The sequence below is a fragment of the Gambusia affinis genome, linkage group LG23 (genome assembly GCF_019740435.1).
Source record: "Gambusia affinis linkage group LG23, SWU_Gaff_1.0, whole genome shotgun sequence".
In the NCBI taxonomy this organism is placed as follows: domain Eukaryota; kingdom Metazoa; phylum Chordata; class Actinopteri; order Cyprinodontiformes; family Poeciliidae; genus Gambusia; species Gambusia affinis.
In genome coordinates, this window is record NC_057890.1 from 3615119 (window position 1) to 3636396 (window position 21278).

At 39.3% G+C, this 21278-nt stretch overlaps 2 protein-coding genes across 2 annotated transcripts in view; both read right to left on the reverse strand.

Annotated features, from left to right (window-relative positions):
* The window catches only part of LOC122826283 (sodium-coupled neutral amino acid transporter 2-like), an 85354-nt gene that overhangs the window by 18750 nt on the left and 45326 nt on the right, over positions 1-21278 (reverse strand). The window lies entirely within an intron of this gene.
* Positions 9732-21278, reverse strand: part of LOC122826282 (sodium-coupled neutral amino acid transporter 2-like) — a 41058-nt gene continuing 29511 nt past the window's right edge. Inside the window, exons 25-36 of the mRNA XM_044107941.1 lie at positions 16066-16139; positions 15875-15967; positions 15487-15562; positions 14083-14165; positions 13867-13925; positions 13580-13732; positions 13407-13486; positions 13189-13289; positions 12319-12443; positions 10778-10922; positions 10586-10683; positions 9732-10428 (exon numbers count right to left, since the gene is read on the reverse strand). Of these exons, the coding sequence (XP_043963876.1) occupies positions 10327-10428; positions 10586-10683; positions 10778-10922; positions 12319-12443; positions 13189-13289; positions 13407-13486; positions 13580-13732; positions 13867-13925; positions 14083-14165; positions 15487-15562; positions 15875-15967; positions 16066-16139 (1189 nt within the window). The 3' untranslated portion in view covers positions 9732-10326. The remainder of the gene's footprint in view (positions 10429-10585; positions 10684-10777; positions 10923-12318; positions 12444-13188; positions 13290-13406; positions 13487-13579; positions 13733-13866; positions 13926-14082; positions 14166-15486; positions 15563-15874; positions 15968-16065; positions 16140-21278) is intronic.

Below are 21278 nucleotides of genomic sequence, written 5' to 3' on the forward strand. Positions count from 1 at the left end.
GAGGCACTGCCCTGGTGCTGAAGAGGAGAAAACAGAATTTTAAAAAATAGAAGAAAATAAATTGCATTGTGGAATAAATAAACCTGAACTTACGTATTCAGTTTCATACTTCTTCTTGCTTGGGTTGTGATCAGAGAGGAAGTTTTGACTCTCTGGATCTGCATCTGGGTATTGCCTTTAATAGAAGAAAGAGACGTGTTAAATGAGCCGACATGTCAAAACTTTTTTTTGGTTTGTTTGTGAAGACATGTTCAAGACGAGCCTCACCCATTGAGAGGAAACTTCTTGGGAAAGTCAGAGTACGCAAAGTCATCACTGTTGGAGCTGTAGCTGTCTTCATCAGCATTTGACATTTTAGAGCTGAAAAGACAACAAGGATTATGGTGGATATTATAATTCATTCTGTTTATGTATAAGCTTTCTTTAGTAAAAACAGTGGCTTTCATAGCATTCTTTTAAATCCACAACCAATCCGCAGTCCAGGACAGGACTATCATCCTCTAATTTGTCGTGTAATATGAGGTTTGCAGCACCAGACAGTCATGTAGATCACCTGGACACTGGGTAAATCCTCAAGACTATATGACAAGTCTTTTTTACCAAGACAATATGGATCATATCCTAAATATATGCATATTTTTTCGAGATACCTCATCTGGGTCAGATCATTTAGGACATTGGTGTACTACTTGCTGTTATTCATTTTGCTCTGTTTTGAACCAGAGAAATCCACACCCTGACCATTATCTGCATGTCGCGCATCATCCAGATCACATATCTACTACTATTTTTAAAAAGCGTATCAGACTATAAAGGTATTAAATCACAAATGGATGTCAGTTGGGAATCATGTCAAAGAAGATCTGGGCATATATTGGAGAATTTGTTTGTTGCAGACCTTAACGCAAAAGACCTTAGGCCTCCGTTTTTTCCATGTACACACTAGGGGTTGAACCAATTAGTCGACTAGTCGACTCTAGGACGTCTCGCGAGTTTTTACATTTCATGTCGACTAGTCGCAGTCATGTGATTGCCGGTGGTGACAGCCTGTGCTGATCTGACAGCACAGTATACGTCACAAGACACAAGAAAAATAAGTTAATACATTAGTTTAAATGATATGTAGATGGATGCATATTTGTGGTTTTACAGTGTTTTTAAAAGGAGATTGAATTGCAGCTGCAGTCAACTACAAAACACGAGCCGTCTAAAACTCGCCCCCTTCCCGCTAAGGATGTCACTTAGCCGGCTCGCGAGTGTCTTTGTCACGACGATCTAACTAATACATTATGATGTTATGTTGCTGATTAAATAAAGATCTGTGGTAATGCCATCTAAAAGATGTGCGTTTCCTTTTGAATGTTGGTTTCTCACAATTTAACACAGCAGACATCTTCATATTTTTTTTTTTTCAGTGGCCCTAATCATCCTCTTCCGTATAGTAGCTACACACGCAGAAACACAGTTTTCTCAAACCTCCATTTCGGTCTGAGATTTCATAAATAGTAGTTATTAGTGATTAATCAGAGTTTCATGTCGATGAAATGCCAAAACGTTTAAAACTATTTGTTTACAACCCTAACATGTTCCGAGCCTCTTCCTTAACCTATTTGCTGCTTCCTGAATCTGAAACCAACTCCGTGCCTAAAACAGGTGTTACAGTTTAAAAAAAAACTTTTTTCCAACAGGAGTTAACAAACTACTAGTCGAAACAAACTATTTTTCTTACCTTTTAAAGCCTTTATAAGATGACTTTGAGATAACAAAATGAAACTGAAAGGATTTAAAGTCCGAATGTAAAAAAGGATTAACCTAGATTGCACCTATTTTTCTGCAATAAGTAACTTACACCTGTCAGTATAACTCTGGTTTTGATACTAGTTAAAGATTTTTTCAAGTAGCAAAATAATTTAAGACAGCGAACACCCTCGAAGAAACTGTTGAACTTTGAGGTGACCTCCCCTATATATAGATACCTCCCTAGGGGAAGTGATCTCTCGCTCTCGCTCTCTTTCTCTCTCTCGCTCTCAGTTTTTGTAGCCTATGTCATTTTTGGATTTCCTTATTAAAACTTCTTTTTAAAAAAATCATTTTACCTAACAGATAATAAATGATTTTTCTGAGGGGCGTTGTAAAAGATCAGCCTCTGCGGGTCTTTTTGTCCTTCAGCATCCCTTCCTCTTCAGTCAAGTCTGGGTGATGCTGTGAAGACTCGCGCTCCGGTATTTTTCCACTCGCTGCGTCATCACTCAGCCCCTCCCGTCGCTGAAAAGATCTCACTCACGGGGACTAATATTGATACCGATCTCATCGATGCCTCATCTGTCGGTCGGTGCTACCTAATAGAAAACTCTTACCAACCCCCCTAAAAAAAATGTTTAAAGGAAAGATTGCCATTGATACCAATCTTTGGATTGTATTGAAACGAGATTTCAAAATGGAATCTGATTTGCTTCTTTTGCATACATTAAAAATAGAACATCTTGATTAAATTAAACGGATGACAATCTCCCACCTTAAAAATACACAGGTAGTACATTTTGATGACCTAAAACTCCTCATCAGAATAAGCTTTATGAGATTCTGATATGATTTTGATCTGTTCTGACAATATGCATTCTTAGACAAGGAATACCTGTTTGCCTGGCCTTATCTGTTCTGATTCCTGCCAGTAACACACCTTAACAGACAGAAAGAGGTAGAGTTGCAGTAGATATGGCGTCAGGGAAAATAAACAAACGCTAAAACACAATTACTTAAAACCTTTTTGTTATGATTTCTATATTTTCAGCTCTAAAATGTCCAAAGACATGCAGGCCGGTTCTAGAACTGAGATGAAATGTCTGAACACTCCTCGAGACGACGACAGCTGCAGTTCCAACAGCAACGACTTTGCGTACTCTGACTTTCCCAAGAAGTTTCCTCTCAATGGGTGAGGCTCGTTTTGAAATACAAACTTTTAATATTCTGTACACAACTGTTTTTGTGTATTTTGTACTGTGGTGTATAATGGAAAAAATTAATGTAAAAAACTCACACATACTCATACAGTGTGTGTTGAGCAGTTCCCCTTTGTTGTACAAATTGATTGAGAGGCTTAAAGTACATGTGTAGGTCCTTGATTGAAAAGATGCTCTGAATGGTGATGTTGTTTTTTTTCTTCTTACCAATGACAGTTTATGAACACACATTTACCACAATAAACTATGATAATTATTATAATATCCCCCACCTCCTTTGGGGTTTTTCAGCTTTACAATGTCAGTTGCTGGTCCAGAGGACAACAGCAGCAGCTCCATCTGCAGTAACGATTCTTACCTGGTGCACATCCTGGATGGGTAAGGCTCACATTATCCTGTCCTGACATTCTAAAACAAACATTTTCATCCCCTCAACTCATTTGCTCGATGCTCCATCAAGCATAAAGAAATATGCCACAAAATCTGAACGTTGCATTGTCTTTATGTGCTTTTTTTTTTGGGCAGTGGAAATAGCATTCCAGGGATTTCTTGCCAACATCAGGACAGTCTTTGTAGTGGTAAGTTTCACTTCAGGCAATGGCCAGCAATTGCATCATGCAATTTGTGTTGGCACACATTTGTTTGTACACCTAACATAAAGTTTGATTTAGACTTTGACCATTTTTAGCCTCAGTGTCCAGTGATGAGCAGTCTGATGCTGAAATTGACATGAAATGTTGGGACACTGCTGAAGATGATGATGCAGCTGCAGCTCTGACCGCAGCATGGGCCTTCCTAATGATTTTCAGACGGCGGACCTTCCAGATGGGTGAGACTCATTTTGACCAGTGTTGACAAAAAAAACAAATTTTACATCCTGACATCATTCTGTAGACTTGACTTTCTTTCTTTTTTTTTTTAAAGCAAAAACTTTCTTCACGATCAAAACCCAAGCAAAGAGAAAGAAAGTGAACAGGCAAGCTTCAGTTTTTATTTCACCTGTAATTGTTTGTCTTTGCGCGATTCCCTGACAGTGCTATGTTTCTTCTACATTATCAGGACGATCCTTTTGGTGGGAGAAATCACTTCACCGAAAACAAAAACACTAATGACTCTTCATACGTTGACTTTCCCAAGAAGGTTTTTTTTCCGGGTGAGGCTCATTTTAACATGTCCTCATGTTACATAGCGATTGGGTAACATCTAAAACTTTAACAGAGTCCATGCCTTCAGGAAGAAATTCGATCATTTAATTCAATCAAGTTTATTTTTTATAGCACATTTCAGCAACAGTTCAAGGTGCTTTATATTGTAAAAACATAAAAAACATCAAACATCATATAGTCAACAACTGTGAAAACAAATACACATTAGAATTTGTCAAGTGTCAACATTAGAATCATCAATACACGTCAAATATGTTGATCAATGTTCCAGTTCCTTCTAAGCAAAGGCATTTCTTAACAGATGGGTTCTTAGTCTTGATTTAAAGGGCCAGTATCATGTTAAATAAACCTTTTTGAGCCCAAGATTATATTATAATGTTCGTATTATAAGGTTATCCCCTCATCAAAAACATACAGTCGCTTGCAAAAGTATACAAGTATTCATACCCCATATTTTGCAACATTACAATAACAAACATAAATATATTTTATGGGAATTTAGCAATCAGCTGATTCATTCATTCATGGCTGGTTGGATCACTGGGCCATCTTTCAGATGCATTTTTATAACAGCTGAACATAACAGTTACTTGATTATGCTATAAAATGGCATTGTGTGCCTGGAAAAACACACAACACCGTCCCTTTAAATACTTACATCTCCTATTCTACGCATCTAATGCAAAAAACATTTTAAGATGCACTAAAAGGAAAACCTTATTGAAATATTTATATGGAATTTTCAGGTTATTCATAAACTTAAACTATACAGTATTGACTATGAAATCATATCCTGTTTCAGTCTGTGATATTCCTGATATTCGGTGAGGCCTGAGTGACGTCTTCTATGACTGGATGAGAAATCGAGTGTCGGACAAAGGCCATCAAAGTTCCAGCTGCTGGAGAGGTACTAAAGCACAGAGTTTTTTTTGTTGTTTTTTTACTGCACCAAAATTGTGATTACACCATTATTTTCTTAAAAGCACTTTTGACTTATTAGTTTTTACTTAAACAGTGCCTATTCAAACTTTCTATTATGAGTTTTCTTAGTGCCATTACCAGGAGCTCCAGGGTATCTGACTTGAGCACTGTGTGAAACTGTATTTATATTTTACACACTAGGAAAGCTTTTGTTTGTGTGTAGCAGCTTGTTCTGCTTCTATGAGGCTTCCAAGCCTTCCAGATCAACTTCCTCCACTCCTGAAGAGGAATGAAGACATTGGAAGGTTTTTGCTTGTTGTTTCATCTGAGAATATTTGAACATTAACTAAGTCCAGCTTAGATCTAGCTCCAGAAGTGTTGAGAAAAAGTTGTCAGATGGAGCCACGTGATTACATTGTTGTGCCTTCAATTTCTATATATTTTAATATGTTTAAGCAATATTATTTATTTTTATGTTGTTGTTTTTTTCATGTGAACTTTTTTTGTTTAAAATATTGAAGACATTTTTATTGGAGCTTCAAAGGAATCTTTGTTTTGTAAAAAATGTTCTCCAAATGTAGCTATGACTGTTACTCTCTTTAGTGATTGACTAAGTCATGTTTATATGTCTTTTCAATTTCTTTCATTTATCTTTCTTTTTTAATGTTACAAACATTTAGAGACTATCTCCAGAACTGAAATGGTTACTAAATCAACTGCCTGACACGTTTTATTCATAATTCTGTCCTTGGTTGTATATTAGATACTGTCATTGGTAAACTGTAGATTCTGCAGGGAGAAAAGTTTGTGCTGAACAACACAGGAGGTGTTCTCTCTATCCAAAGTTGCCCCATCAGTTCAGCTGAATTCAGTTTATTTTCATAGAAATAAACAGTTAACAGATTTCATTTGTATGCACTTTAGAAAACAAACTTTCTCAGTTGATATGCAACATATAGAGCTAAACTTTGTTCACATTCAATTCAAGTAACTCCAGAGAATTAAATAACGTTTAATTTAGATCTAGTTTCATACCACACAGTCCAAGTACAATACCTCCAAGTTCAGGTGATCTTTAAATGCACTGATCAAAGGTATCTAAGCCAACTCAAGACTTAGTTGTGACATTGCAGCAATCTCTCATACTGAGCAAGCATGTGGCGACAGTGGACAGCAACCACTTTCTTTTGATTAGAAGAATCCTTAAGTAAGATTAAAATAACAACAAGTTGCAGAAAACTAAAAAAATTAACACAAAAGAAGACAAACAAAGACACAGCATTAATAGCAGCAATATGTTTGTCATTCAGGAAAAAGACTCTAACACCAAATTACTGAGCCCAGTTCTTTCTACAAACACAAAGGGCACAAAGTGTCAGTGACTACAATGTTTGCAACACTGACTCTTTCCAACATAGACCTTCAGTCCACTTCTACAGAAATGGACTGAAAGGATTTCTGTAGAATTAGGAATGAGTAGATAACTCGCACAACACTAAACCAGAAGTAAATTAACCCAGGAATGTGCCATCTTGGTAGGCAAACGATAAACAGTATTACACAGGAGCACCATTATGAGAATCTGCCAAGTTTAAATTGATTTCTTTTTAAAAGTTTTTTTCTCTGCTCTTTGAGAACCAGTCCAGTTTCTAGCCACAGATCATCTCATGAAAATGCTCAATAAGTTATTTGTGTTTGCCAACAGCCATAGAATGATGATGATGTGATCAGCTGTGAACTGTGAACTGTATATATGTGTGGTTGCATTTTACATCCATCAAGCTGACTTCCATTACACACATTGTAAGTGTAAACCACAGAAACATCAACAGAAACATTAATAACAAGATGAAAGAGTCTCAACAACAACCTGTCTACTACCTCCTTCTCTTCTATGTGACACATGATGAACAATTGAAATGTAAATTTACTGAAGTACTATGTATTAACTGCTTATGAATATGGTCACATTGGAAGTGACTGCATCTCCAGAAGTACAGCAGTGATTTAATTTAATTTGATTATTATTTTTTTTTATATGCAGGTGTTGCAGCAAGAATAAATATGAACATGTACACTTGAACATCTGCATTTCATATGTACATATTATATTTTCCTTTGTGTAAGATTAAAAGTGTTTAATGTTTGTCATGATGTACAAATAAATTGTGCTAAAAGTATTTAAAGTCTTTACTGAACTACATCAACTTCTGCTCATATCATGATTCTGCTTTCAGGGATAACACGTTGCTAAATAAAATGTAACTGTGAGTATTTATAAGTCCTATAAAACATGCAATACTGAAAATGCAGTTAGCCCCAAGGCTCTGGTAGATGTTGAAAGTATTATTTAAATCAACTTAGCAGAAAGTAACACAAGTACATTTTTAGTTTGTATTCCTAAGCAGCTTGACAAGCTACATTAAAAAGAACAAGATTAAACTGTCATGTCACAAATTGGCATGTACAATAGTAAGTATTTGAAAAGTTTGTGGTATTCCTCCAAATAAACAGATGCATGGTAGATCAAGCACAATGAAAAACGTAACACACAAAACCACAAATACTGCATCGTTGAAAACAGCATCAAAGTGCACTGTAAGTTGAAACATTATCACCATTTGTTGGGATATGTTTTATTGATGTTTTCCATTTTTATGCTTGAGTTTTATGTGCAGCTTTAAATTCAGATATGTGTCACTGAGCCCCTCATATTTGACACTGAAATAAACACTTGTTCATGTGGCATTGACTGCACATACCGTGACAAACTGGACCAGAAAGTGATGCTGCAGTGATCTCTGGTAAATCCACACTTTGGAGGTGCAGCAAGGCTCTGGCTGGGTTGTTCTTATCTTTTGTGTGAAAGACTGGTCTTCTCCCCTTTTTTCATATTTGTGTGTAATAAAGAGAAGGATACATGGCACCATTATCAATGCAGAAACCAGAATAATTCAGATATTTATGAACAATGACAAATGGGTGAAATAGCTCATATAATACATTACACTGTCATGAGCGAGTGATTAGGATTTATTTTTGGGTGTATGATTTATTATAATAATTACTACCATAGAATAAAAACATTATTATAATTACTTTGCGATCAAAAGTTACTGTGTCAGTCAGCCTACTGGTAGGAGATCTATCTGGGTTGGATCTGTGATGTAAGTCTACAGATTTGCCTACAAAGTTTATCACATTATGATGAAGACAACTACTCTCCCCACAGTCACGAATCTGCTTTTTAACATATTAACAATCTGGATGTTAATGGAGGTAATGATAAATCTTTCTCAAACACTACAACTATTTATGGAGTTCCACCTGGTGCGATACGTGGGTCTGTACCGGTCCGTCGTGGTGAAGAGAGAGCTGAGCTAAAAAGTGAAGCTCTCGATTTACCGGTCGATCTACGTTCCCACCCTCATCTATGGTCATGAGCTTTGGTCATGACCGAAAGAACGAGATCGCGGATACAAGCAGCCGAAATGTGTTTTCTCCGTAGGGTGGCTGGGCTCTCCCTTAGAAAAGCTCATGAGAAGCTCAGTCGTCCGGGAGGGACTCAGAGTAGAGCTGCTGCTCCTTCACGTCGAGAGGGGCCAGTTGAGGTGGCTCGGGCATCTGGTCAGGATGCCTCCTGGCCGCCTCCCTGGTGAGGTGTTCCGGGCACGTCCCACCGGGAGGAGGCCCCGGGGAAGACCCAGGACACGCTGGAGGGACTATGTCTCTCGGCTGGCCTGGGAACGCCTTGGGATTCCTCCAGAGGAGCTGGTGGAAGTGATTGGGGAGAGGGAAGTCTGGGCCTCACTTCTGAAGCTGCTACCCCCGCGACCCGACCCCGGATAAGCCGAAGATGGATGGATGGATGGATGGATAAAAGTCCCTCTTAAATATAACTGACACCACTGTTGGTAAAGCTTGTTTTTCTTCTTCTTTTAAGAATAAGAGCTATTTCTGCCTGGGTATTTTACATAACCTTGATCATTTTGCATAAAAAGATCAACTGAACATAAATAACTGTGTTGGAAAGACAACAAAGAAATTCAATAATTTTCATTTGCTTGATTTATCGTTTTTCTCTTTTTACCAAAAACTGAATGATAAAAGTCGTCAATCTGGTTATTTGATCTCAACTATCCATTTTTTTACAGATAATTTTGTTTACAGAGCCTTCAAAATTCATTTATTTATTATTTGTTCTTTTTCTTTATTTATTTAGGTTTTTTTTCAAATGTCTTCCAGTTCCAGTGGTTAAATATTCAATAGAATTTAAAGTTTATTGATTTGTAAGAATGTGTTCTTGCCATTATTCTGCCAATTCTGTTACATTACTTGAAAATGGTTTTAAAACAATATTATCATTTACCGCAATAAGTTCTGGGACAATTTATTGTCCAGCAAAATTTGTTATTGTGATACATATGGCTGTGTATTTGATTCCTCTGCACAGGATTGAATGTGGACCAAAGTTCTAAATGACTGGAAAGAAACTGAAAGTGTTTTATAAAGTTTCTTGAGATGACAAAAATAAAAAATCAAACTTGGAAAGGTCGAGATTGGAACTCCTGCTAAAATATTCACATTTAGAACATTACTTGGTATTCAGGCATGTCTTGCTTCAAATACAGACATTTGAAAGTAGAGACGAACATCAGACATGATGAACACAGAGAATCGAGGTTCAATACAACATTTTATTTAAAAATGTTTTTACATTGAATCAAACACTTTGTAAGAAAATTATTGATTTGACATTCTAAAATATTTCTGTTTACAGTCTGGAAAAAAGTTGAAATGAAAAAGATATGCATCTTTTTTTTTCCCTCCAGAGGGTCTTTTGAGGGCTCTAGTGTCCCTTATTTGAAAGTAGACTGACAGGAAGGGGGGAGCGAGAGGGGGAATGACATGCAGCAAACGTCAGCCGGGTCCGGGAATTGACCCCGCAACTGCCGTGTCGAAGACTGAGGGCCTTCAAATGTGGGCCGCGCTATCCCCTACGCCACCACAGCACGCCCAAGATATGTATCTTTTTAATATACAAGTAGTATTGCTTTAGCTTGAGTACATACTGTAGTGTCTTGACAGCTTAGCACCTCTGTGCAAAGCCATAGGATTTTAGGAGGAATATTGAAAAGGTTTGGCTTACCTGAAAAAGGACAAATAATATGTGCTTCAAATGACATATTTGGTACAGTAAAAAAAATAGCAACTTTGAAATGAAAGTTAAAAAGAGAAAATAAATTCAGTTCCTCGCTAGTAGCAGAAGAGCTGGAGCTTCAGTGACCTTGGTCTTCCATAGAGTACATGATCCAGTCAAAGATGATAAGAGTCATGCAGCCAAACATGACAACAAATCCTAATATCAGGAACATCGCAGCCTGGTGGAAGAAATTATTTCACAGTTAATACTGCATAGTTTCAGTTTGTGAATAACCTCAAAGATCCATTCATGAAGCTTTCATTTTACTACAACTTAAAATCTTGTTAACATCAGATGTGTAGAATAAGAGACATAAATGTTTAATAATGTCTTACCCCAATCTTCTGCCTGGATACCATTGACTCCTTCTTAACCAGTTTGAGATAGAAAGCTGAGGGCAGGATGAAGATCAGCACTGCAGCAGCAGAGGAACCTGGAATGAGGAAAAATTGATACATTAATCACAAAAGGTCAATAATACATTGTTAGATAGTTGATGATACATATTAACATGTGCAGTTACTTACCAATGAAACCAAAAATATCTCTGATGCTGGGGACAAAGATGACCAGAATGTTGGTTCCTGCTAGCAGGATCACGGTGATAATAACGTGACGGATCCAGCTGAAGTCCTTTTTTGGGAACAGCAGGTGGCCGACTGAGGTACGAATCTGTTCAGAACCAGCAGTGTTGGTTAAGTTACTTTAAAAATGTAATTAGTTACAGTTACAAGTTACCTTGTTTAAAATGTAATCGTAGTGTAACTTTTTCGTTTACTTTTAAAAAGTAATGTAACTAATTACTTTTGATTACTTTGAGATTTTAATGAGTATTGACCCATGTTCAACATTTAATTTTTGAGAACTGAGTGGGAACCTTAAAAGAGCACTAGAATCGGCAGACACACGTGCTGGGGGAGGGGAGGTAGAAATGCTACCGATTTCTTTGCCATACAAGGAAACCTGGAATGGAGTAGTGGAACGGAGTGGCAATGTGATCACAATGCACTGTAAGCTATGTAATGTGTTTTGAGGCAGTTGACCAAAATCCCGGACGATTTTTAAATTCCCCCCGGACATTTTTTTAGGTCTCAAAAGTAGGACATGTCCGGGAAAAAGAGGACGTCTGGTCACCCTATGTTGCATACAATGTCTCATGGGAAAGAATAGATTCCAACGTTTGTCATGCATCAAATATTCGTAAAACATTTTCATTTTCACAGATGTAAATGTAAAGCAGTGTATAAATGTTACAGAAGAGGGTACTATTGTTTTCTGTAATTGCTGGTATTACCACAATTCCGAGATGTTTGTCCTGCCGGGGACACCGTAGTGCAGTGGATTTTTGCGCGCGAGCTGCTGTATTCCTTACGGTGTGTTTACTGCCTGTAAGGTAAGCAGCAGCTCCGCTAGCCCGGTGTAAAATATACATTGCGTTGGTATGCCGATCTTTTTTTCTGTTTGTTCAGTGTGCCAGTTGGCTGCAGATTGCATCTTGTTTTGATGAGGTTTGATTGTTTTGTAAAGGGAAAATTGTAAAATCCTGACAGTCTGTTTACTCCCTGTAAAGTGGATGAAATAAAGGCGCGAAAGTCTCCCCTCCATGAAGAGCCCTGTGTCCGATTCCTCTCCTGCACCGAACACACTCCACTTTCACGAAAAGAAACAACGCAGAGCCCATAGGGTGTCTTCCACCAGCACAGGATGGAACATCAGAGTGGCATTGCGGCTATGATAGAGACAAGGAGTCGTAGCGGGAAACAGCGATATAGGGCGCAAAGCAATAAAAATATCATTACATATTTCGCAAAGGTTTTTGTTTATATTTTTTATAAAATGTAACTAAATTTGTAATTCTTAATATTTTCGGAAGTAACTGTAACTGGATTACATATTTTCTCATTGTAACTGTAACGAATTACAGTTACTCTTTTTTTGTAATTAAATTACGTAACGTCGTTACATGTAATCCGTTACTACCCAACACTGAGAACCAGACAAAGATTAGCTCAATGGACTTCATAGTCTTTGTGACTGACTGGATAATTAGTAGACCCTCAATACTTACAGGGAAGAGCACCACAGGGACTGTGAGTGTGACAGCGGCCAGCACAGCCAGACGAACAACCAGCAGGAGAATATCGTACTTGTAGAACTTTGAGTAGGTGTGGAGCAGCTCAGATTCCACATGGTCTGAATAGAAATATGACAGAGATCACTTCAGTTACTTACTTCTTATGACTAAAAACAGTTTAACTTATTCCCAACTCAGCTGCAATTATATGTAATTTATAAACAACATTCTAACACATAGCATTTTTGTAGAACGTTGTGTTACAATGTGTGTAGTATACCTACAACAATACCTTCAATGTTTTCTACAATGAACACAAATTATGCAGCTTTTGTACTGCTGCTATATATATACATACATATATATATATATATATATATATATATATATATATATATATATATATATATATATATATATATATATATTGATTTAGACACCAGACTTCAAACTTTAAAGAAATATAACATTGGTGTAGTTTAAACATTATAGGACTTTGAGTTAAATCCATATATATATATAAATAATCACCACCAACTCCATTTTTCTGTATACACTAAATACAATGAACCTGAATGTGTCTGTCGCAAAGTCAAACTACTGGACCTGAGACAAACAAAGAAGGGTTACATATCTATCTGCTCGTCACACTCCTTTCAGGATCCTCTTGTTAAATCCTGTTATTTTCCTTCTGTTTGTGGTTCTTGTAATTATTTTTGTTCAGCTCATCATTAAATCTTCAAAATCTACTCAATGTCTCAACCTGCTGCATTTGGGTCCAACACCAACACGCATCTTGACAACATCTCAATACTGCTAACACTGTACCACACTGTAGTATTTAAATCTTATTGTATAACTTACTGTTGAAGGTGAGGTATCCGAAGAGGGCAGCCAGCAGATACATGATGAACATGGACAGGAAGGACACGTTGGCCACATTCTGCATCTTTTGGCGTGACCGACTGTTCAGGGAAGGAGAGTTTGATTTAGACACCAGACTTTAAACTTTAAAGAAATATAACATTGGTGTATTTTAAACACTATCGGACTTTGAGTTAAATCCATGCAGCAACACTTACTCTTTGAGCTCATCATACATGGGTAGGATAGTAGGGTGGCACACGAAGGCAAAAGTGAGGATGGGTATAGCATAGACAGTCTGGAGAGATGGGAAAATACAAAGATTAGAAGTTATTCTTCGAGTATTATTGAAAATATTTAAATCTGTTTAATCTGCGAGAGATTTATTTACCTGTGAGTTGTAGACAAAGTATTTAGGCTTGCAAGTGTCATCATCTGCAGTGGCGTTGTCGCTGTGGGGGGTGCTGTTGAACATATGCATGGTTTCATTTCCAGCCACAATATTAGGCAGAGGGCATGGCATCTGGAACTTCTTTATGATCACCTGCAGGAATATATAGAAAAAATATATTTTTGGATGGTGCTATATTATTACAGTGCCTAAATAAACTAAACATTACAATGAGTTATTCTAACTGTCAAAGGAGGAAGAAGGAAACAAGGTGGGATTGTTCTCACCACAATCAGAAAAAACACCATGCAGAGTAAAGACAGACCGCTGGTGTAACCAAGGTAACCTAAGAGAGACAGAGAAAATGTCACTGCCGTTTTAAAGCTGCCACTTCCACTTTTATTATTACATAGGAACGACATTTTATGACACACATGCGCGCACACACACACACACACACACACACACACACACACACACACACACACACACACACTCCTTACCCAAGTTCTTGAGCAGAGAGAGAGGCAGGATAATAATAATTGAGACCAGAATCACAAGGAAATCTCCATTGATGTACCATTCACTGAAACACACACATACATCTTTAAATTGATAAAATAATATTTGTTACACAATCTGTTGAGAAATGTAATTATTAGTTTGAACACTCAAAATGAGAATTTTTGCACTGGTCTTAACTTTTCAGCTTCAGAGAATGTCGGGTCACTCTCTAGATTCAGACCTGCCCACCAATTTTTCACAAAAGGTCATAAAACTCAACAGAGTGCTCAACCTAACCTCAAGATAGAAAAGGAAATGTTGCTTTGGGTCCTGTGTGACTGCAAAAGGGATTTGAATGAGGAAATTAATGAAGAAGAAAAGAAGAAGAAGTTGGAGAGGGAGAAGAGATTGGGAGAAAAGTTAGCCAATGAATTCAATTCTTCTGGAACCAGACAATCTTTAATATGTGGCAGCAATGCAATACCATAGAAAAAAAAAACGTTAAGCAAGCATAAAACAGAAAGGCAGTTAACAATAGCCTTATTTTAAACAACTAATTCAGCCCAGACAATGAAATGATCTCACTTCAAGTCAATTGTTAGTTGGTCTAAGCAATGTCCAGAAGTTCCAAAATTTATGGAAAATTAAAACGAGCTCATGTTCTTCCATTCAAGTCTTATCAATGGGTATCAGTTCTTATCTTATCTGCAGCCAACAACACTTCATTTTCAACTTTTGTGCTTTAGTTGGATTCAAATTTGGTCATAAATAATTAATTTTCTGCCAGAAATAAAGGAATTAAAGTTTTTAAGAAGATAAAATCTGAATATAATTAACAGAGCAATTCCAACATGGGGCTGCAGAGCTGTTGCCTTGCAGCAAGAAGGTCCTGGGTTCGATTCCCGGCATGGAGTTTACATGTTCTCCCTGTGCATGGTGGGTTCTCTCCAGGTTCTCCGGCTTCCTCCCACAGTCCAAAAACATGACTGTCAGGTTAATTGTTTTCTCTAAATTCTCCCTAGGTGTGAGTGTGTGTGTATGGTTGTGTCTCTTGTATGTCTCTGTGTTGCCCTGTGGCAGACTGGCAACCTGTCCAGGGTGAACCCGCCTCTCACCCGGAACATTAGCTGGGGATTGGCACCAGCAACCCTCCTGACCCCAGTAGGGACGAAGGGTGTAAGAAAATGGATGGATTGATTCCAACATGTTGCCACGTTGAGCAGCACAATTATAGAATGTCACATTCTAGACTAAATTGATTTTGGACTAGAAATTTCAGCTCTAAAATAACAAAACCCATAGAGGTATTAAGTGGTAAATGGTGAAATGAACGTGAAATTAATAAGAACCAATTCTGCTATTTTTGTTTAGTTGTTAAAACAACCAAATATTTAATAACTTACCCATTATTTGCTCCAGTAACAGACTGAATAACAATGGGGAGTTCATATTTAATAATGAAGAGGTAGCTTGACATGACTGCATAAAAGATTAAAAAGAAGAAAGAAAATTAAAATAAACATAGAAGTTAGCAACAGCCCTAGCATAAATTTACACATTTAGGAAAAAAAGAGTAATTTCTGATATTTTGAGAGATACAAAAAAGTCACAGGACACTCATAGAAATAATAATAATAATGTATAAACTATCTAATTTTGCCTGGACTGCAGGCAGAATTACTGGACACAGAAAAGAAATGTTTCAGTTAAAAAATTGTAGATGAATATAAGCATCATAACACTGAATTAGTTACAATGAATAGTTGTTCTACTTAAAGGTCAGTCCCTCACCTCCAATGTTCTGCATGGTGATGGAGCAGGAAGCAGCCAGTTTGCCTGGGATCCCAAAGGCCTTGTAACCCAGTGACTCGTAAACAAGAACACCTGGAAAAAGAGGGAAAAAAACACAAAGTATTTTAAGTTTTGACATTTAAATGTGATCAAATATCAATAGTTGCTAGAAAGTCAGAGCTGGTTCTCACCTGCTTCATTGGCTGTCTTCAGCAACAAGTGGACAGAATACAAGGAGAAAATGGCAACGGAAACCAGGAGAATCCTGTAAACACAAAAGAGATAAAAGTCTTCAGTTGTAAATGTTCAGTATTGTTTATCGGCAATAAACAGTGTTGGCGTAGTTACTTTGAAAAAGTAACTATAATCGGATTACTGATTACTCCTTAAAAAAGTAACTTAGTTAGATTACTGACTACTTGATTTGGAAAGTAACTAAGTTACATTCAAAGCAACTTTTTTCGTTACTTTTTTAGTTACTTTCAGCAGCTGCTAACAACAACACTCCGCCTTCCATGAAAATCACATTGAGCTTTGCTAATGTAGCACCTTAAACCACTCTATGAGGAAAACTAAAATGGTGGGTGCTTGGGTTCGACATCAATAAGGTACACCTTTATGTAGGTAATACCACTGACCTGGTTTGTAACAAATATGACCCAGAGAAATAGAAATTCAGGCAAAATTACTCAGCTTCACTTTATTAACTACGGTGACAGGGAAACCTCACTGTTAATCACCAATTGAACTGTAAGCTGTAAACACTTTTAAGATTCAGGAAAACAAAACAAAAAAAAACAGAAAACCACATATACTTTTCACATAAGGCAGCACATAAGGCAGGCCCACTAAACACTTAATGTTCACAAGCAATGTCCAAGCTAGTATATCGTCCTGAACAGTCAGTTCTACTCACGACCTCCAAATGGTGGTGGAGAAAGGGGAAAAAACCCGGGAAAACCCAACGTTGCAGGCCTGTGACCAATGAGGAGTAGACATTGAAATCCCAGAGGGAGGACGAAGGAAAGAAACAATTTGAGAGCGGTGCAATTCGGGGAAAACATAGGAAACGCTGAAATGCCTCCCTCCTCTCAACTCCGCAGCGGCTCAACGGCTGCCGCAGGACCGTGGCGCTAAAGCGTTAGCCCACTTAGCTTAGCCCGAAGTCCGTCGCAACCACTTGCTCCGGTCCCCTCTTGGCTCGTCCCTCCAGCGTCAACTGAACTCCTTCAACTTCTCCCGACTTCCGTGCGCTCTCGTCCTGTTGTCTCTCCTTTTCGTCTGTCTTTTTTCTTTCTTATTTATTCCTCTTTTTGTTATTGTTTTTTCTCTCTCCTCGTCCGCCTCCGTTCTCCACCCTTCCCACTCTCCCTTCTGCTCCCGCCTCCTTCTCCTCTCCACCAATCCCCATCCCGCACCGGACAAACTGTCCCCACTGCCAATGAAAATGGTGAGATCAGAGAATGCGCAGTGCAGCTTACGTCACACTGCTTCTTTCAGTTACAATATTTACACAATAGCTCACTAACAAACAGTAGTTTTAATCATCAAATAAGATAATTACTCAATAGTGACCTTTATATTATTCAACTATTAAGGTGAAGGAAAATACCAATGTATTTCTTTCAGAAAGAAGAATACTAAACACTTAGTTGTTTGAGTAAACAGTAATTTACTTTTAATATACTTGTATCTTATTTTGAACTATGTAAAATTAACCTTAACAAATAGTAACTACCATAGCCTCAGTTTATCACTGGGCTACATCTTCCCCCTTCTAGAAGGTTTTGATGTCCCCATCAAAATTAACGAGAGACAACTAACAGAGGACAGTTTTGATAAGAACTCGGCCTAGAACATGTTTCACACATGGCCATGGGGTGGCACCAGAAGGTATGGCAAAACTGGCTTCTAGGGACTTGGTAGATTCCACTTCCCACCAACACTCCATGGCTGAAGACTGTCACCGGCTGGTCAGAAGGCTTTCCGAGTTCATCGTAGCTCAACCGAACTACAGGTCGGGCAACTCTCTGTGATCTTTTAGCAGGAATCTGTGGTGGATAGAGGTCTGTTTCCTCCACTGGATCAATGGTTGGATCAGGAATAGCAGTAACGTCTGAATAGGTACTAGAAACTGCCTCCAGTTCTCCCAAATCCTGGACTGATCTTGTTTTATCACTTTCACTGATAGTGAGCCCAGATATTCTGTTGGACAACTCTGGATGAGTCAGTAGTCCATCCAAATCGACACCCTGTGGCTTGGGTAAGAATACTTCCTCGTACTCTGATTCTGGGTACATTTCCTCTTCATTGTTGAAAGACTTTAGGAGTCCGCCCACCTTTTGTTGCACTCTTGTTCTGCATCTTTCTGGTGGTTCTGTGCCACTGTCATCTAATGGAAGTCTCACAAGGTATCCAATAGGCAACAAGTGATTCCGATGAACCGTCTTCTCTGCACCCCCACCTCGTTCAGGTTTAATCTTGTAAACGGGGAGATTGGGCAATTTCTCCACAATAAAATAGGGTATGGGTCTCCATTTGGCTTTCAGCTTTTGTTTTCCTGTAACACCAAAGTTTTTCAGTAGAACTCTGTCCCCAGAACTTGTTCTTTCACATGCTTATCGTGTGCTGCTTTGTTCCGTTTATGACTCTTGTCAGCTGTCTCTGTCGCCAAGTCATAAGCTCTCTCGAGATCTTTCTTCAGTTTGGTGACATACTGATGATAGGAGACAGACTTTTGACTTTCATCCGACACACTGAAACATATGTCTATAGGTAGCCGGGCCTCTCGTCCAAACATTAACAAGTAGGGCGAGTACCCTGTTGCCTCATTTTGAGTGCAGTTGTAGGCGTGAACCAACTGACTTATCTTTTGACTCCACTTGTTTTTTTGCTTTGGATCAAGGGTTCCGAGCATTGACAGAAGTGTACGGTTGAATCTTTCGGGCTGTGGGTCTCCTTGCGGATGATAGGGAGACGTTCTTGACTTACGAATCCCAAGCATCTTCAAGAGATCTCGGATCAGTCTGCTTTCAAAATCCCTCCCTTGGTCCGAATGTATTCTTACTGGGAGTCCATAATGGACAAAGTAACGCTCACAAAGGATCTTTGCCACCGTGGCAGCTGTTTGGTCCTTAGCTGGGAAAGCTTGGGCATATCGCGTAAAATGATCTGTCACTACTAGGATGTTGGAAAACCCCTGTGAGTCCGACTCAAGTGACAAAAAATCAATGCACACAAGGTCAAGAGGGCCTTGACTAGTTATCTGTTTTAAGGGAGCAGCTCGCTGTGGAAGTGCTTTACGAGTGACGCATCTTCCACAGTTTTTTACATATTGCTCAACCTCAGCTCCCATCTTGGGCCAATAGAACCTGTCACGGATGAGTCCGACAGTTTTCTCCACTCCCAGGTGCCCAGACTCATCATGGAGTGATTTTAACACCATGGAGACATGTTCTTTAGGGAGCACTATCTGATAAATTTCCATTTCGGAGGGTCTCTTAACTTTTCTGTAGAGCAAACCATCTTTGATGACCAGTCTACTCGCCTCCCTGTTTAGCAAATTAGCCATAGTGTTATCCCCTGGTGAGAATGGTATACCCTGGCAAAGTGAACGCTTGATGGGAGCGATTGCTGGGTCTGCATCCTGTGCTTGGATGATGTCGTTGTGGCTAAGTCGCATCAAGCAACCCAGATCGAGGTGAACTGGATAAGCGTAGCAGACAGGTATGCCATCAGGGGAGACTCCTAGAGACTCTGCTATTGTGATTGTCTCATCGCAAACTGTCTGTGAGTCGACCTGCTTACACAGTGCTTTGACACTTTCAGGCGGCATAGTTTGCCAGTCTTTATCTTCTGCTGGTAAGGGGTTTCGTGATAGCGCATCAGCGTCGATGTTGTGAGCCCCTAACCTATACTGCAATGTGAAATTGTATGTTGAAAGTGCAGAGAGCCATCGATGACCAGTGGCATTGAGCCTGGCTGTTGTAAGAATATATGTCAACGGATTGTTATCCGTTTGCACTTTAAACTGAGCTCCATACAAATAGTCATGGAATTTGTCAACTACAGCCCACTTTAGAGCCAAAAACTCAAGCTGGTGCACCGGATAGTTTTTTTCAGATGCACTCAGCTTCCGGCTAGCAAAAGCCACAGGCCTCAATCCTTCAGGGTATTCTTGATTCAGAACTGCACCCAGACCATGCAAACTGGCATCTATGTGGAGGGTATAGGGTTTGGTTGGGTCGGCAAACGCCAGTACCGGTGCATTTGTGAGGCAGTGAATGATCTGGTGAAAGGCCTCACTGCACGACTGATCCCATCGAATGCCAAAAGGCTCGTTAACCTTGTAGTAGGTTTTGCATGTCCCCTGACTAGATTTACTTCTCTTTTGGGTGGGGGGATAGCCTTTGCATAGTTCCGTAAGAGGTCGGACGATGATGGAATAGTTCTTTATGAATCGCCGATAGTAGCCACAAAATCCAAGGAACGACTGCAGAGAGGAGAGATCGGTTGGCTGCTTCCACCGGGTTACAGCTTCTACTTTTTTGGGGTCAGTAGCAATGCCATGCTCAGAGACAATATGGCCAACATAGGTAACTTGTGAACAACAAAACTGACACTTGTCAAGGGACAGCTTTAGTCCAGCCTCCTCAAGGCGTGCTATGACCTTAAGCAGCCTCTCTTCATGCTCTTCAAGGGTTCTGCCAAACACAATCAGATCGTCCAGGTACACTATGACCTCCAGCAGATGCATATCTCCTACCGCTTTCTCCATCAGCCTTTGGAATGTCGCAGGAGCCCCTGTTATCCCCTGCGGCATCCGTTCAAACTGATAGAACCCCAGAGGACATATAAAGGCTGTCTTTTCCTTGTCCTCTTCAGCCATGGGGATCTGATAGTAGCCGCTGCGGAGGTCTAAGACAGAAAACCACTTACTGCCCGTCAGACAGTCTAAGGCATCATTGATCCGGGGCACAGTGTACTGGTCTGGGGTGGTTCTGCGATTCAAGGTTCTATAGTCGACACACATCCGCAGTTGACCATTTTTTTTCCGGGCAAGGACAATGGGTGAAGCGTAGGGGCTTCTTGATTCCTTTATGAGGCCTGCTGCAAGCAGCCCTTGAAGATGGCGCCTGAGGTCATCTAAATCGGCAGGAGCTATGCGGCGGGAACGCTCCCGGAAAGGTGTACTGTCAGTCAGACGGATATGATGTTCCACACCCTTGGCCAAACCTACATCCCATTCATCAGTGGAAAACACATTGGAATGCTGTGACAGCTGGTGCTGTAGTCGTTCTTTCCATTCTCTGCTGATTGATATATCTCCAAAATGGAACAAAGAAGGGTCAATGGGTGGAACAGCATTGACCTTCCTTCCTGGGGCATCCATCACCATGTCAAC